The sequence below is a fragment of the Cebus imitator genome, unplaced genomic scaffold, assembly GCF_001604975.1.
Source record: "Cebus imitator isolate Cc_AM_T3 unplaced genomic scaffold, Cebus_imitator-1.0 Scaffold251, whole genome shotgun sequence".
Classification (NCBI taxonomy): Eukaryota; Metazoa; Chordata; class Mammalia; order Primates; family Cebidae; genus Cebus; species Cebus imitator.
Window position 1 is genome coordinate 2,054,455 of NW_016107566.1, and position 18,625 is coordinate 2,073,079.

The following is an 18,625-nucleotide window of genomic DNA, read 5'->3' on the forward strand; positions in this document are numbered from 1 at the left end:
AATTAATGTCAATTCTTCTCAAACTCTTTCAAGAAAATGAAGAAGAGAGAATACTTTGAAACTCATATTTATGAGGACAGCATTACTCTCATTCCAAAGTCAAAGATATTAAAAGGAAAGAAAGTTTTCTTTAGAGCAATCTCCCTGATAAATATACATGCAAAATTTATCAACAAAATACTAGCAAGCAGAATTCAGCAGCACATTAAAAGGATTATACACCGTGACCAAATGAGGTTTGTTCCTGGGATACAAGAATTGTTCAGCATACAAAAACCAAATTAATGTGATAAACCACATTAACAGAACAAAAAATAAAAATTACATGATCATCTCAGTAGATGCAGAAAAAGCATATAACAAAATTCAACATGGTTTATGGTAAAAACTCAAAACATTAGTGCTTAGACTAAGGGTAAAAAAAACAAAGAAAAAGAAAAAAAAACTCAAAACAAGGTAGGAATAAAAGGAAATTATTTTAACATAATAAAGGCCATATATAAAAACCCCACAGCTAACCCAACACTCAACAGTGAAAAACCAAAAGCATTTATGCTAAGATTAGAAACAAGACAAGAATGTTATTTTTTTTTTTTGAGATGGAGTCTCACTCTGTTACCCAGGCTGGAGTGCAATGGCAAGATCTTGGCTTACTGCAACCCCTGTCTTCCAGTTTCAAGCAATTCTCCTGCCTCAGCCTCCTGAGTAGCTGGGATTATAGGCACCTGCCATCATACCTGACTAATGTATTTTTGTAGAGACAAGGTTTTACCATGTTGGTCAGGCTGGTCTTCAACTCCTGACCTGAGGTGATCCACCTGCCTCAGCCTCCCAAAGTGCTGGGATTACAGGTGTGAGCCACCATGCCCAGCCAGAATGTCCACTATTACCACTCCTATTTAACACAGTAATACAAGTCCTAGCCTGAGTAATTAGATAAGAGAAAGGAGGAGGGGGGAAAGCATGCAAACTAAAAAGAAAAAAAGGGCAAAATTATCTGTAAAGAATAATCCTATATGTGGAAAACCCTAAAGATGCCACAAGAAAAACTAATAAATTCAGCAAAGTTTAGGATACAAACACAATATACAAATATTAGTTGTGTTTCTATCCAGTAACAACAAGCAATCTGAAAAGAAAATTAGAAAAACAATATCATTTACAACAGAGTCAAACAGAATAAAACACTTAAGAATAAACTTAATCAAGGAGGTAAAATATTTGTACATTGAAAATTATAAAACATCACTGAAGGAAATCAAAGAAATCACAAGTAATTGTAATAACACCCCATGTTTATGAAGTGGAAGGAAACATTGTTAAAGTGTCCATACTACCAAAAGCAATCTACAGATTCAATTCAATCCCTACCAAATTTCCAATGTCATTTTTGGTAGAATTCATACAAGCTACCGTAAAATAAATAAAGAATGTCAAAGGACCCTGAATAGCCAAAAATAATCTTGAGAAAGTTAAACAAACCTAGAGGTCTCATACTTCCTGTCTTCAAAACATTTTACAAAGCTACACCAATCAAAATGTGTGATACTAGAATAAAGACAGGCATTTAGACTAATGGAACAGAATATAAGGCCTAGGAATAAACCCACATGAATATGATGAAATGAACTTCAATAAGGGTACCAAGGCTATAAAATAGGTTATGAATAGTATCTTTAACAAACAGTGCTTGGAAAACTGAATATCCATATGCAAAATACTAAAGTTGGACTCTTTTCTTATACCATATACAAAGATAAACTCAGAATGGATTAGAGATGCCATTGTAAGAACTGAAACTCTAAAGTTGATATAATATAGGAGGAGAGCTTCAGGACATTGAATTTAGCAATGATTCTTTGGATATAAGACCAAAAGCAGGGGCAACAAAAGCAAAAAATAGAAAGTAGGAGTATATCAAACTTAAAGCTTTTTCACAGCACAGGAAACAATCAACAGATTAAATAAAAGAAAATATCTGCAAGCCATATACCTGATGAGAGGTTAATATCCATAGTATATAAATAACTCTTGCAACTAAAAGAGAAAAAAATTCTGATTGAAAATGAACAAAGGATTTGAACAAACATTTCTCCAAAGATGATATCCAAATGATCAATATCATTAAATATAAACAAAGTGAAAATCAAAACCACAAGATATTACCTTATACCCATTAGGATGGCCACTATATTAAAATTTTTTTAAAAAAATCAGAAAATGACAGATGTTGACAAGGATGTTGAGAAATCAGAACCTTTGTGCACTGTTGCTGGGAATGTAAAATGGTGCAGGCCACTATGGAACATAGTACAGAGGTTCCTCAAAAATTAAAAATGGAATTACTTTATGATCCAGCAACCCCACTTCAGGATATGTATCCCCAAGAATTGAAAACAGGATCTCAAAGGGGTATCAGCACACTCATGTTCATTGCAGCATTTTTAAAAATAATAAATGAGAGGTAGAAGCAACCTAAATGCCCCTCACTGAATGAATGGAAAATCAAAATGTGGTATATACATACAATGAAATATTATTCAGCCTTTAGAAAGAAGAAAATGAAATCCTGTTATATGCTACATAATGGATAAAGCTTAAGGACATTACGTGAAACAAGCCAGTTACAAAAACAAATACTGTATGATTCCACTTATATAAGTATTTAAAGTAGCCAGACTCTTAGAAAGTAGAATGGCATTTGCTAAGGGTTGGTAGAGGGGGCAGAAGAAAATTGCTCAAAGGGCACAGTTTGAATTTTACAAAATGAAAAATGTCTAGAGGTCTGCTGTGTGACAATGCACACAGAGTTAACACTGCCGTACACTTAGAAATAACCAAGATGGGAAATTCTATGTTATGTATTTTTTTTAACACAATTTAAAAAAAAAGAAATGTGTTGATTTTTTTCTACCACTTTCCTATCATTAAAAATGGCTGAAATGTTACTAAGGCTTTTAAAAAAATCACTCCTGATGTGAGACAAAGCATGGAAAATGTATGCTCAAAAGAAATAATATTCCAAAATTTGTGGATAGATGAAAATCATGCTTTAAAATGAAAATGGTATACATTTCTAAACTTACTTGCTTTTGTGAACACCTAAAGAAATAATAGAGAAGCCAGAAAACTGCTTATTTTTTATAAGTTTTAGCAAAAAAAAGACATGCAGAAAAATCATCATAAAGTTAATGCATGCAATGAGAAGTAAACATAATTGATTAAGTCTGAAATATGCTTTTAATAGGATTACAGATTTTAATGAGCAACTTTCAAAGAAGTGATTATAAATTGTTGCATTTAATTATTTAAAAATGCACACATAGCAACTTAGAGAAAGGCAGGTGCTAAAATGATCTCTGGATGTTCCAATTACGTTTCTAATTTTGTAATTTACAGAAGGCTATATTTAAAACATGAGTTGGAGAATTTTCATTGCTGCTTCAGTGTTAGATCAGATTCAACATCTTGCCTGTGGACCTGGTGCTGCCAATTTTCCCTCACTTCCCAAACATTTCCTGTCTGGGCTGTCATCCCAAAGTTGACACTCAGACTTTAGATTCCCTGAATTCTCAGGAGCCATCCTCATTATCTTTTCCAGATCTCAGAACTCCAGACCAAGCTAGAATCCAGAGGCTGCATGTGTTCAGAAAGAAAAGTTGCACCATTTTTCTATGTGAACAATTCCCAACTTTGGTTTTGAGATGCCCAGAACATTTCCAATCATCTCAAAAAAACAACGTAAATGTATCTACCAAAATTTACAGATATACTTCAGTTAAAGAAATATCTTTTAAGATGTTTTTATTTGCCAAATAATAAAACTACAATATTTTGCAGTGGCTCTTCATGAAAACAACATTTTTATCCTCAAAATAATCTGAAAGCAGGCTTCAGACATCCACAAACAATAGATGCCAATTAGAAACAAAAACAAAATCTTGTTATTTCTACTAAATGTATTATTCTATTTTTGACTTAAATATTAATGAGGAGGTTGAACAAGATGACAAAATAGAAGTCTCCACAGATTGTGCTCCCAACAGGAACACAAAATTGAACAGTTATCTACACAAAAAAAGGAACTTCATAAGAACCAAAAATCAGGTGAGCAATCACAGGACCTGATGTTTATTTCGTATCACCAAAAGAGGCACTGAAGAGAGTAGAGACAGTCTTGAATTGCATACACCACACCCCCACCCCTTCTCCATCCCCTGGCAGTGGCCATGGGTTGAAGAGAGAGAAACTGTGCCCTTGGGAGGGGGAGAGCATAGTGATTGTGGGACTTTGCACTGGAACTCAGTGCTGTCCGTTCACAGCAGAAAGCAACACTGGCCAGAACTCAGCCAGCACCTATGGAGGGAACATTTAGTCCAGCCCTAGTGATAGGGGAATCTCCCATCTCAGCGGATGGAACCTGAATTCCAGCAAACCTTGCCACTGCAGGCTAAAGAGCTCTGGGGTCCTAAATAAACTTGAAAGGTTGTCTAGGCCACAAGGACTATAATTCCTGGATAAGGAATTGTGCGGGGCTTGAAGCCAGTGGACTTGGGGGAGCACATGACCTACTGAGACACCAACTAGGGTGGCCAAGGGAGTACTTTCACCACCGGTCCCCAATCCCAGGCAGTGCAGCTTATAGCTCCAGGACAGACTCTTTCCTTCCACTTGAGCAGAGGAGAGGGAAGGATAAAGAAAACTTTGTCTTGCAACTTGGACACCAGCTCAGCCACAGTATGATGGGGCATTAGTCAGAGTGCTGAGGCCCTGATTCCAAGCCCTAGCTCCCAGACAACATTTCTAGACACACCCTGGGTCAGAAAGAAACCTGCCTTCTTGAAGGGAAAGACCTAGTCCTGACAAGATTCACCACCTGCTAATGAAAGAGCCCTTGGGCCCTGAAGTACTCCTTGGTAGCCATGAGTACTCACCATGAACCTTGGGTGAGACTCAGAGATGTGCTGGCTTCATGTGAGACCCAGCACATGGGTCACATGTGTGGTGTGACATATTCCCAGATGTAGTGTCTATGAGGAGAGACCCCTTCTGCTAGAGAAGAAGAGGCGGAAGAGGAAAATGGACTTTGTCTTGCAGTTTAGTACCAACTCAGTCACAGTGGGACCAAGCACCAAGTAGGTTCTTGGAATCACTGATTCCAGGCCTTGTTCTTGGACAGCATTTCTTGAACTGCTCCAAGGCAGAGGGGAGCCTACTGCCCTGAAGGGAGAATCGCAGGCCTGGCAATATTCACCACAAGTGGACTCAACATTCCTTTGGCCTTGAGTGAACACTTGCAGTAGTCAAACAGTATTCATCATGAGCCCGGAGTGGTGGTGGCCATATGAGAGGAACTCTTCTGCTTATGCAAAGGGGAGGGAAGAAAAGGATGGATTTTTGTCTTGAGGTTTGGGTGCCAGCTCAGCTGTGGTAGAATAGAGGACCAGGTAGATGCTGTCAGGAGTCCTGATTTTCTGACAACATCTCTGTACCACCTAGGCTTGAGGGGAACTCAATGTCCTAAAGGAAAGGACACAGCTTAGCTGGTTTCAGCACCCACTGTAGGGCCCTACGGCCTTGAGCAAACATCAGTGGTAGCAAGGCAGTGGTTACTATAGGCTTTTGATGAGACCCAGTGCTGTGCTGGCTTTAGGTCTGACCCAGAGCAGTCCCAGTGGTGGTGGGCACAGAGGTTCTTGTATCACCCCTTCCACAGCTTCAGGCAGCTCAGCCTAGAGCAAAAGAATTTGTTTGGGAGGAAGTCAGGGAAGAGAATAAGAGTCTCTGCCTGGTAATCAAGATAATTCTTCTGGCTTGTATCCAGGACCACCAAGGTGGTGCCTCTCCATTAGGAAACCCCTAATGCAGATATGACTGCAGTGACCAAAAACTTAGATCATAACACCAATGTCACTTTGAATACCTGGAAAGCTTTCTCAAGAAGAAGAGGAATAAACAATCTAGATGGTAAATACTACAATAAATGTCTACTCTTCAATGCCCAGACACTGATGAATATCCACAAGCATCAGTACCATCCAGGAAAACATGACCTCACCAAATGAACTAAATAAGGCACCAGGGACTAATCCTGGAGAAACTGAGATATGTGACCTTTCAGACAGAGAATTCAAAATAGCTATTTTGAGAAAACTCAAAAGAATTTCAAGATAACACAGCATGGGAGTTCTGAATCCTATCAGACAAATTTTACAGAGATTGAAATAATTGAAAAAAATCAAGCAGAAATTCTGAAATTGAAAAATGCAATTAATGTACTGAAGAATGCATTACAGTCTCAGCAACAAAACAGATCAAGCAGAAGAAAGAATTAGTGAGCTTCAAAGCAGGCTATTTGACAGAGGAGACAATAGAAAAAAGGATAAAAAAGAATAAAGTACATCTACAAGATCTAGAAAATAGCCTCAAAAGGACAACTCTAAGAGTTATTGGCCTTGAAGGGAGAGTAGAGAAAGAGGTAAGAGTAGAAAGTTTATTCAAAGGGATGATAACAGAGAACTCCCCAAACCTAGAGAAAGATACCAATATAAGCACAAGAAAATTATAGAACACCAAGCAGTTTTAACCCCAAGAAGACTACCTCATGACATTTATAAACTCCCAAAGATCAAGGATAAAGAAAGGATCCTAAAAGCAGCACAAGAAAGGAAACAACAGGTAATGGAGCTCCAGTACATCTGGAAGCAGAGTTTTCAGTGAAAACCTTACAGGAAAAGAGAGAATGGCATGACATATTTAAAATTCTTAAGAAATAAACTTTTGTCCTAGAATACTATACTCAGTGAAAATATTCAAATATGAAGGACAAATAAAAACTTTCCCAGACAAACAAAAGGTAAAGGATTTCATCAACACCAGACCTGTCCTACAGGAAATCCTACATGGAGTATTTTAATCAGAAAAAAAGGGACATTAATGAGCAATAAGAAATCATCTGAAGGTACAGAACTCACTGGTAATAGTACACAGAAAACCACAGACTATTATAACTGTAACTGTGGTGTGTAAACTATTCCTGTCCTAAGCAGAAACACTAAATAATGAACCAACCAAAAGTAATAACTACAACTTTTCAGGACATGGTCAAACACAGTACAATAAGATATAAATAGAAACAACAAAAAGTTGGAAAGTGAGGGAACAGTGTAGTCTTTTTTAAATTTTTGATAAAGAGTCTTGCTCTGCCACCCAGATTGGAGTGCAGTGTTGTGATCTTGGCTCACTGCAAACTCCACCTCCCGGGTTCAAGTGATTCTTGTGCCTCTGCTTCCTGAGTAGCTGAGATTACAGGTATGTGCACCATGCCTGGCTAATTTTTGTATCTTTTAAAGTAGAGATGGGGTTTCCTCATGTTGGCCTGACTGGTCTTGAACTGCTAGCCTCAAGTGATCCACCTGCCTCAGTGTCTTGAAGTCCTGGGATTACAGGTGTGAGCCACAGCACCTGCCTAAAGTTTAGTCTTTATTAGTTTGCTCTTTGTTTGGTTGATTGTTTGTTTTTCTTTATGCAACCAGTGCCAAGTTATCATCAGTTTAAAATAATAGGCTATGAGATATTTGCAAGCCTCATGGTATCCTCAAATCAAAAAATATGCAATGAATACACAAAAAAAGCAAGAAATTGAAATATACAACCAGAGAAAACCACCTTCACTAAAAGGCAGTCAGGAAGATAAGAAAAAGGAAAGAAAAGACCCTAAAACAATCAGAAAACAACAAAATGGCAGGAGAAAATCCTTATTTATACATAATAACATTGAATGTAAGCAGACTAAACTCCCCAAACAAAAGACATAGCATGGTGGAATGGATATAAGAAGACTCGATGATCTTTTGCATACTAGAAACACTCTTCACCTATGAAGAGACAAACAGACTGAAAATAAAGAGCTGGAAAAAAGATATTCCATGCAAATGGAAACCAAAAACGAGGAAAAGTAGCTATATTTATATCATATACAATCGATTTCAACACAAAAACTATAAATATAGACAAAGAAGGTTGTTATGTAATGCTAAAGAAATCAATTCAGCAAGAGGATACAATGTTTGTAAACATATATGCACCCAACACTGGAGCACCCAGATATATAAAGAAAACATTATTAGACCTAAAGAGAGAGATAGACCCCAACATAATAATAACTGAAGACTTCGACACTCCACTTTCCAAATTGGATAGATAATCCAGACAATCAACAAACAAACATCAGACTTAATATGAACCATAGACCAAATAGACCCAATAGATATTTGTAGGACATTTCATCCAATGGCTGCAGAATACACATTCGTCTCCTCAGCACATGGACCATTCTTAAAGCACAGGCCATATGTTAGGCCTCAAAACAAGTCTTCACAAAATATTGACAAGAATTAAAATTAGATCAAATATCTTCTCTGACTACAAAGGAATAAAACTAGAAATCAATAACAAACAGTATTTTGGAAATTAAATAAACACATGAAAAATTTAAAATATGCTCCTGAATGACGAGTGATTTAATAGAAAAATTTAAATGGAAATTTTAAAATTTCTTGAAACAAATGATAATGGAAAGATAAAATACCATATCCTATGGGATACAGCAAAAGCAGTACAAAGAGGAAAGTTTATAGCAATAAGTGCCTACAGCAAAAAAAGTAGAAAAATGTCAAATAAACAATCTAACAATGCATCTTAAAGAACTAGAAAAGCAAGAGCAAACCAATGGGAGAAGAAAAGAAATAACAAAGATAAGAGCAGAAATACATGAAACTTAAATGAAGAAAACAATACAAAATATCAAGGGAACAAAAGTTGGTTTTTTGAAAAGATAAACACAACAAATCTTTAGCCAGACTTAGAAAAAAAGAGAGAAGACATAAAAAAATAAAATCATAAGCAAAAAAGAAGGTATTCCAACAGATACTACAGAAATTTAAAGGAACATTAGTGGCTACTATGAACAATTATACACCAATAAGTTAGAAAACATAGGATAAATGGATAAATTTATAGACACATATTACCTACCAAGATTGAACTATGAAGAAGTCCAAAGCCTGAACAGACCAATAACATGTAATGAGATTAAAACTGTAATAAAAAGTCTGCCAGCAAAGAAAATCCCAGGACCTGATGACTTCACTGCTGAATTCTAGCAAACATTTAAAGAAGAACTGATACCTATCCCACTGAAACTATTCCAAAAAATAGAGGAAGAGGGAATACTACCAAACTCATTCTACAAGGCCATTATTATCTTCATACTAAAACCAGACAAAGACGCATCAAAAAAAGAGAAAAGTACTGGCCATGTCTCTGATGAACACTGATGAAAAAATCCTCAACAAAATACTAGCAAACCAATTCAACAACACATTAAAAAGATTATTCATTACGACCAAGTGGGATTCATCCTAGGGATACAAGAATGGTTCAACTTACATAAACCAACTGGTGTGATACATCATGTCAACAGAATAAAGGACCATATTATTATTTCAATTCATGCTGAAAAAGCACTTGATAAAATTCAACATCTCTTCATGATAAACATGTTCAACAAACTGGGTATAGAAGAAACATACCTCAGCACAATAAAAGCCATATATGACAGACTCACAGCTAGTTATCATATTGAATGGGGAAAAACTAAAAGCTTTTCTTCTAAGATCTGAATATGACAAGGATGCCCATTTTCACCACTGTTATTCAACATAGCACTGGAAGTCTAGCTAGAGCAATCAGACAAGAGAACGAAATAAAGGACACCCAAATTTGTAAGGAAGAAGTCAAATTATTCTTGTTTGCAGATGATACAATCTTATATTTGGAAAAACCTAAAGACTCCTCCAAAAAACTATTAAAACTTAAAAGCAAACTCAGTAGTTGCAGGATACAAAATCAGCATACAAAAATTCATGGCATATTGCCATGCCAGCAACAAACAATCTGAAAAAGAAACAAGGAACTAATCCCATTTACAACAGCTACAAATAAAATAAATACCTAGGAATTAACCAAAGAAGTGAAAGACCTCTGCAATGAAAACTATAAAACATTGATGAAAATAAATTGAGGATTCACAAAAAAGGAAAAGATATTTCATGTTCGTGGATTGGAAGAATCAATAGTGTTAAAATGTCCATACTACCATAAGCAACCTACAGATTCGATGCAATCCCTACCAAAATACCAATGACTTTCTTCACAGAAATGTGGAGAAGAAATCTAAAATTTATATGAAATTATAAAAGACCCATATTAGTCAAAGCTAACCTGAGCAAAAAGAACGAAACTAAAGGAATCACATTTCCTGGCTTCAAATTATACGACAGAGCCATAGTAACAAAACAGCATCATTCTGGCACAAAAACAAACGCATACACCAATAAAACTGAATAGAGACTCCAGAAACAAATCCAGACATCTGCAATGAACTCATTTTTCACAAAGGTGCAAGAACACACACTGGGAAAAGAACAGTCTCTTCAATAAATGGTGCTGGGAAAACTGGATATCCATGTGCAAAAGAATAAAACTAGACCCCTACCTCTCACCACATACAAAAATTAAAAATGAATTAAAGATTTAAACCTAAGACCTCAAACTATGAAACTAATAAAAGAAAACATTGGAGAAACTCTCTAAAAAATAAGAGTGAGAGTAGACTTACTGAGTAATACTCCAGAAATATAGGCAACCAAAGCAAAAATAGAGAAATGATATCATATCAAGTGAAAATCGTCCACACAGAAAAGGAAACAATCAGAAAAGTGAAGAGACAACCCACAGGAATGGAGAAAATACTTGCAAACTATCTATCTGACAAGGAATTAATAACCATAATGTATATGAAGCTCAAATAACTCTTTGGAAGAAGATGTAATAATCTGATTTAAAAATGGGCAAAAGACCCATACAGACATCTCTCAAAAGAAGATATACAAATGACAAAAGGTATCTAAAAAAAGGTGCTCAACATCACTGATTATCAGAGAAATGCAAATCAAAAAAAAACTACATGAGATATCATCTCACCTCATTTAAAATGGCTTATATCCAAAGACAGGGGGAAAAAATGCCAGTGAGGATGCTGAGAAATGGGAATCCTTGTATGCTGTTGGTAGGAATGTAAATTTGCTCAACCACTATAAATAGCAGTGTGGAGGTTCCTCAAAAAACTAAAAATAGAGCTATCATATGATCCAGGAATCACCACTGTTAGATATATTCTCAAAAGAGAGAAAATCAGTATATTGAAGAGATATCTGTATTCCCATGTTTATTGCAGGATTGTTCACCGTAGCCAAGATTGAGAAGCAAGCTAAGTGTCCATCAACAGGTGAACAGATAAAGAAAATGTGGTACATATACACAATAGGGTACCATTCAGCCATAAAAAAAAAAATGAGACCGAGTCATTTGCAACAACGTGGATGGAACTGGAGGTCATTATGTTAAGTGAAATAAGCCAGGCACCGAGAGAAAAGCTTCACATGTTCTCACTTATTTGTGGTGCTAAAAATTACAATAATTGAACTCATGGAAATAGAGAGAAGAATCATTACCAGAGGCTGGGAAGGGTAGTGGAAGGTTAGAGGGGAAGTGGGACTGGTTAATGGGTACAAAAATAGAGTTAGAGAGAATGAATAAGGTCTAGTATTTGATAGCACAACAGAGCTCCTATAGTCAACAATAATTTACTATATATGTAAAACTAGCTAAGAGTTTAACTGGATTGTCTGTAACAGAAAGAAAGGATACATGCTTGAGGAAATGGTTACTCTGTTTAGCCTGATGTGATTACTACACATTGCCTGCCTGTATCAAAATATTTCATGTGCCATATAAATGTATATGCCTACTACATACCAGCAGAAATTAAAAATTAAAATTTTTTAAATGTAAAAAAATTAATTTCCTATAATAAAGTAATGAAAGTTTCTTGTAAATTTTCCAGTGCCATAAATTGCAAATACCCAAAATCCCCCTGCTTTCAGAAACAGAACAAAATAACCCTCTGATTCCTCACGGTTCTTCAAGCCATTGCCATGTTCCTTTCTTTCCCTACAGAGGAAAACCTTGTGAAAAATAAACTGATGTCCTTGTCTTATTTCAGGGACTGATTTCACTTCTTCACTCTGTACTTCACTTTTAAAATAAATCTCTGTTGAACTAGTTCACTCCAAGAATCCCAATTCCCTCCTAAGTTGTTCTGTTTAGCTATAAGTTGTTCTGTTTAGCTATAAGTTGTTCTGTTTAGCTATGAAGAATTGCTATCAGAAGCCACAGCTGACTCCAGAATTCACATTAGGAAGCTTGGGCTGCTGGTATCTATTCTTGGCCCAAATCCTGAGCAACTTCAACAGAGCAAACTTACTCCTCAGAACTTCTTCTCTGTACTCTCCAAGCACCTTATTTTGCCTTTAATGCCGTTCCCTTATTGCCTTATCCTCTATATTTAACACATGGACTTGCTATTTCAGACATACTTTCCTTTCTCCCAAGTTCACAACTCCTGATACCAAGATGGCAGGCCCAGACCATTTCAGGTAATGCTCTTTCCAACCCAACCAAGCCAGGGACTCAGTGAGCTGTAGCCCCACTCCCAGCAGGTGGCACTCCACTGCCTCGTTTACTTCTGCTTTGGGGACAGGCTCCTAAATAAACTGCAGTCATTTTTCAGTCTCTATCTTACCTAACCCTTGCTCCATATTAAACATGGTTGACCGCCTCCTTTTTCTTAAATGTGCCACTTTCTTATTTCTCTAACAACATCCTCCAGGGAATTGTCACCACCACCCCAGTCCTCCATCTCAGTCTCCTTTTCAGATGCATTATTTCATCAACTCCTATAAAATATTGATGTTACTTTATGTTTTCTTCTCAGTCCTCACTCTACCTTCACCCTTGACTGCACATTGGAGTAGCATGGGAGCTTCTACAAATAAACAATGTGTGGTCTACCTTCAATGAATGATTACCATTTAACTGGATGCGGGAAAGGGGTAGATGTCTGTGTATTAGTAATTTTTTAAAGCTCCCCTGGGATCTCGTGTAATCTTGGTTGGCAGCCTCAGATATAAATAACCCCCAGGCCTCATTGAGGCTATCCTGGAAACACTTGAGAAGCACATTCCCTCTTGTCATCCCTCACTGCTGTGGCTTTCTTCAGGCCCTGGTCTTTATCACCCAGATCACCACAATATCCTTCTAACTCATGTCTCTCCCCCAGGCTACCCTCCACACAGCTTCCAAAGTGAGCTTTCTACCATGTCAAGGTTGATTTTGATAATTTAAAAGCCATCAATGTCTCTCTCTTCCAAGTTATGGCTGGAAAGCACATGAGCCTCTGTGCATGCTGCTCTCCAGCTATTCCAGATGAGATGCTTGGTCGCAAGGACAACTCACCACACCCTCTGGAGGCCCCAAGCTGTGTGCATGACATTTCCACTGCCTGGCACAACTTTCTCTTCCACCCTTTCCTCTTACTCTATTTTTTTTTCATTTGCAAATGTATATGTCTTTTGTTATCTTAGAAGTAATGGTTAAATGGTAAAATGATATCAATAAACATTTGGGGAATACCCACTCGGAGCAAACATCCTCTGGCTCTGCTATCCACAATATCTGGCTGCACTTTCATCTTCATATCTTAGACTTGTAACTGTTGGTAGTCATGATGGTGAAATGCTTTAGAGATTACAAAGTGTTCATTTAATCATCAAAGCCACCTAGTAAGAGACTAAATGAATAGATGTTCAAGGCCCCTTAAAATTGAATACAGTGTATAACATCTCAAGTATATGGTCAACATTTAATAGGAAGTCTGTTGGAGAAGGAGAAAAACCATGTGGGGTATCTTTGGGAATATTGATGAGTGTCCTTAAAGAGTTAAAGATATATGAAGCAGAGTTACAGTTTTAAACAGTAGAGCTGACATGCACACATAATTAGTTGATTTGTTGATGCTTGATCTAATATTTTTATGAGCCCCGCTCCGCATTTTGTTTATCAAAGGGAGAATATCCTCTCTTATGCTCCCGCTGTAACAATCCTAATGCTATCCACAGCAAATGGATGTGTTTTGTAGAATAGGCGGAAGCTTATCCACAGATAGGCAAGAGAAAAAAGTATTAATATAGTTCCCAAACATTAACGCTTTAACATTTATAAGCAAAGCACAACAGTTCAGAACAGAGTTATGCAAAATCACCATAAAAAATTGTAAGTGGCTTCCAGGGCCAAAGTTTTGACAGAGGTGTTAAGACACCAGCAAGGAATGTGTAAATCAAAAGGAAACTGGTGAGTAATGGAAGCCCGCACAGTCAATGAAGGCATCATAAAATCCCACTTGGCAGAGCTGTGTAAATTCTGCCTGAGGAAAGAGTAATGTAGGCTGCTGACACTCAACACATGAATGACATCCTCCTCCTAATTGTTGAGGATTAGCAAGCAACTTTCTGATTACAACTTGGCTTCTTGTGTCTTTTATGCCTAGAAAGAGAGAACTGGTCATTCCAATATGAGTACTGTAATCCACGTAAGAATCACAGCTCACCAAAGAAATAACAAAACTGTCATGGTGTATATATCGGTCTCCTTCATATTGGTGAATAAGTTCCCACTCCTGAGGAAAGGAGCTCCTTGGTGAGTTAATCAAATGAGGTCTTATGTGTGTATGGCTGAGGGCCAGATGTGGGACTTGGGTGAATTCACAAAGATTAAAAACTGCTTTGTGAAGTATGTACCTTCTTCTGAGAATAAGACGTTTCTCTATCTTTCTCCTCCAGAGCTATCTTGGAGTCATAAGTAAAGTGATTAAATTCCATACCACTGTATACGGTTAGTTAGATAATCCTCATTACAATGAATTTATACCAAAATATGAGACTGTCCCTAAATAACAAAATAGAAATGACAGGTAACAGGTGCTTCCCTCTTTCATTATCATAGGAATTCATATGTGGGAATATTCATACATTCCAAAGTTGAGAATAACACTGTGTTTATGGAGAAATCCATCACCTTGGAAAGCATTATTCTTACCTGGTTTGAAGACAAAATAAGACATACCGTAGGCCTCTAACAAACGTAAGTAGTTCATTGTTGTAATATAATTGCTATGTAACAACTGGTTGTTCTCGTGAGAATTTATATCCAGCTAACTTTATAAAATTCATGGATTTGGGACAGGAAGATAACAAAAATAACAACCAAAGCAATGACTAGTATCCTCTTAAAACTTAGTTTAATCTTAACAGTATCCCTTTGAGGAAGTCATCGAAGAGCATATGCCCAGTAGAGCCATCACAGAGGCTGACACACCTAGCTACACTAATTGGTGTCAGAAGTTTCCCACTCTAACACATATGCGCCCAGCCTTACCCAGAGTGTAGGCTGAATTCATCAGATTAACTGCCAAAGGGCTGGAAGAAGGGTTTTTCCTCTAAATCATCAAGATCTAATTTATGTATTGTACCATATTGAATACATCTTACTAGTGAGAGTGCTCTCATGTGTCATCATGTTTTAATTTTATTTCATTTTCAAGGTCTGAGTATTTACTTTTAATCAGGGTATCAATATCGTTCTTAATTTCCATTTTTCCCCTCCTGGCAATTCAATGAAATGCATGAAGTTGTGAATAGTCCACATCACAGACCATGGTTGCTGGTTCATTCTTATTGTGACAACCAAAGCACTGGAAATGAAATTGAAGAAATAAAAGCTGGTTTCTAGGGGATTCATTTACACTGTTTAGTTGAGTTAAACATCATGGGCAACCAAGTGGTTTATCCCTAACTTTTAAAGAGATTCAGGATAGTTATGTTCTCTCTTAACTCTTGGAAATGCAGGGGGAGGGGGTGGTCAGGAGGGGTGGCATTCACAGTAAAGAGTGGGGAGTCATTTGGACGTTAACTTCTCTTGTCACACTGCTGTGGCGCCAGCCTGTGTCTTACCAGAAATTCATAGAGTGCCTCTTCCCTTAGTTAAGTGAACATTTCATGACTGACTCTTAAAGAAATTTTACCAACCAAAGGGTTGAAGCTATACATTATTTTAAACAATTGAGGTGTTAAGTTTAATATTGCTAATAGATGAATGCAATGTTAATCAAAAGCTGAGCCTGTGGGCTTTCCGGCAAAGAAATGTTAAACAAATAAAAATACATTGGAGTTATTTGTTTTAACTTTTAATTTTTTTGTTTTCTTAAAAGAACAGGAAAATGTTGAAAGCAATTTGGAGTGATGAAAATGTATGACGATACCAAAAATAAATCATTCAATTCACTCAAGATGCTAAGTGGTGCCTACTGATAGATCAAATATGTGAGTGGCCCACAGAGAACTTCAACTTCCAAAAGGCACCAATTTTTCATTTGAAAATAAAGGTTAAGATTGCAGGTGTTTTGGGGAGAAAATGATACTGGCAGCTATAAACACTATGAAACAATTTATATTAAGGCTATTCTAACACTGACATATGGATTTACAATCTTTCAAAACCACTAGAATTTGAGATTTGAAGGCAAAAAACCAACAAACAAGGAAAAATCATCTTCTGGTGTTTAAAATATAATCTAGCAGGTTGTAATGAGTTCATGTTCCAAGCAAGCCATCATCCAACTTGAAATGTCAATCAATATTTTATGACGTTGTCATTATTTTTCACAGGGGCCCAAGAAACCCTACCAACCCAGGTATAGATTCATTGCATCTAGTCAGCTTCAACAGCCTCCTTAACTGTCATCCTTTCCTTTTGCCCTTTTGTTACCTGTTACACCTGCAACTTTTAGTTTACCTCTCAACTTAGACTTAGGCCCTTCATACATGTCATATTTGCTCTTCAAATAAAGGTCCCAACCTATTGCTCCATATGTCTTAACATGTACACCCACCTGGATATTTATGGATACCACATCCTTATGTTATTTCCAGAAGTGTTTCTAGCTTTTTTTTATGCATAAGATTTAAAAAAGAAATTTTTTAAGTAAATTCTATTAAAAAGATAAAAGCTAAATTTAATTAAGTAATTCCAAACCTAAGGGAACTAAGAACAATTCTAACCAGGGTCCAAGAAAACACAATAAGAACAGCAGATTGAAGGCTCCCCATCCATTTATTCCTTAGCTTTTCTAACTGGATCTTTAATGGAAGAGCCCTCCTTCAGAGGTCAGAAGGAATTTGGTCCTCACTGTCTTCTGCCCTGACGTTACATCTCAGACCAGGCTCCTCTTAACATGTTTATTCCAATACCAATAATAAGCATTGGAGTAAAAAATTTAAAATTGAATGCACAATGGCACTCTTGTAGTATAATCCATACTCTTAAGCATTTTGTCAAAACAGGTACAACATATGAAGAACTCGAACAGACACTCACCTGCCTCACAGTTTTCAGTCACGAGCCCTTTATACAGGTGTTGGCTGAAGGAAATCTTTACATCTTCTCCTTCCATGTGAATGACCAAGAGACCTGTGGTCATCCTAGCTGGAACACCCTGGTCCATAACTTTTAACTGCAGCCAGAAAGGGAAATATTCTGAAGATAGACTTTGCTGAAGCTGAATTTCTCCTGTATGTTTATCAACAGAAAACATTGACTGGGTCTCTGCAAAACTAAAAATCACAGTTCCATTGGGCCCCAAGTCTGGGTCATCGGCTTTCAGAATGACAGTTGTCTGGTTTGTAGGCGACTGGGGGGAAAGAAAAACATCTAAAGGGTTCTGTTCCAAAACTGGGTCATTGTCATTAACATCAGTGATATATACTTTTATAATTACAGTGGTGCTTCGTGAGCCCTCGATGCTACGGTCTCTGGCCACAGCACTAAATGTATGCTGAGATCTGGCTTCACGGTTGAGGGCGTTGCTGGTTCTCAATGTGCCTGACGTAGGATCAATGGTGAATGCACCAGAAGCCTCATCAGTCAAAAGATACTCAGTTTGCCCATTCAGGCCTTCATCCTTGTCCACAGCTGAAAGCATAAGAACCACTGTTCCCACTTCAGCATCTTCTCTCACAGACGACTGATAATAAAGTGTGGGGAAAAAAGGGCTGTGGTCATTGGCATCCAAAACTCTAACTTGCAGGTGTATTACAGAGCTCCTAGGCGGATCTCCCAGATCAGAGCACAGGATGGCAAGGGTGAAATTGCTGACTTGCTCCCGGTCCAAAGCACGAGTAGTTGAGAGTTCTCCTGACATCTCATTTATAGCAAAGTACTCATCGGTATTTCCATCTATTAAAAGAAATTCCAAATTCATTTGAATTGAAAAAGTAGTAGCTCTTTGCTAGCACTATCTATGGTATTTATTTACACATTCATTCAAAAAGATATTTATTCCTGATTATATTTTATCCCGGCACTTTTGTAAATACTGGGGATATAACAGTCAACACAATAAAGACTCTGCCCTCATGAAACTTCTGTTCTATTGAGGGAATAAACAGAATAATATGATTCAATGCCTGTCTTTAATCAGTCAATAATTAGAACACTAGTTTTCACTGATTTGCAGCCATATGATTTCTTTGTGTGCATCTTCAACTTTTAATTTTAATGTATTTTTCCTCATAACAGGATGAAGATATATGTTTTATTTAACATAAAA

At 37.0% G+C, this 18,625-nt stretch overlaps 1 protein-coding gene across 1 annotated transcript in view; it reads right to left on the reverse strand.

The window, feature by feature from the left end:
* The window catches only part of DCHS2 (dachsous cadherin-related 2), a 275,941-nt gene that overhangs the window by 50,335 nt on the left and 206,981 nt on the right, over positions 1-18,625 (reverse strand). The window contains exon 13 of the mRNA XM_017498790.2: positions 17,395-18,252. Within this exon, the coding sequence (XP_017354279.2) occupies positions 17,395-18,252 (858 nt within the window). The remainder of the gene's footprint in view (positions 1-17,394; positions 18,253-18,625) is intronic.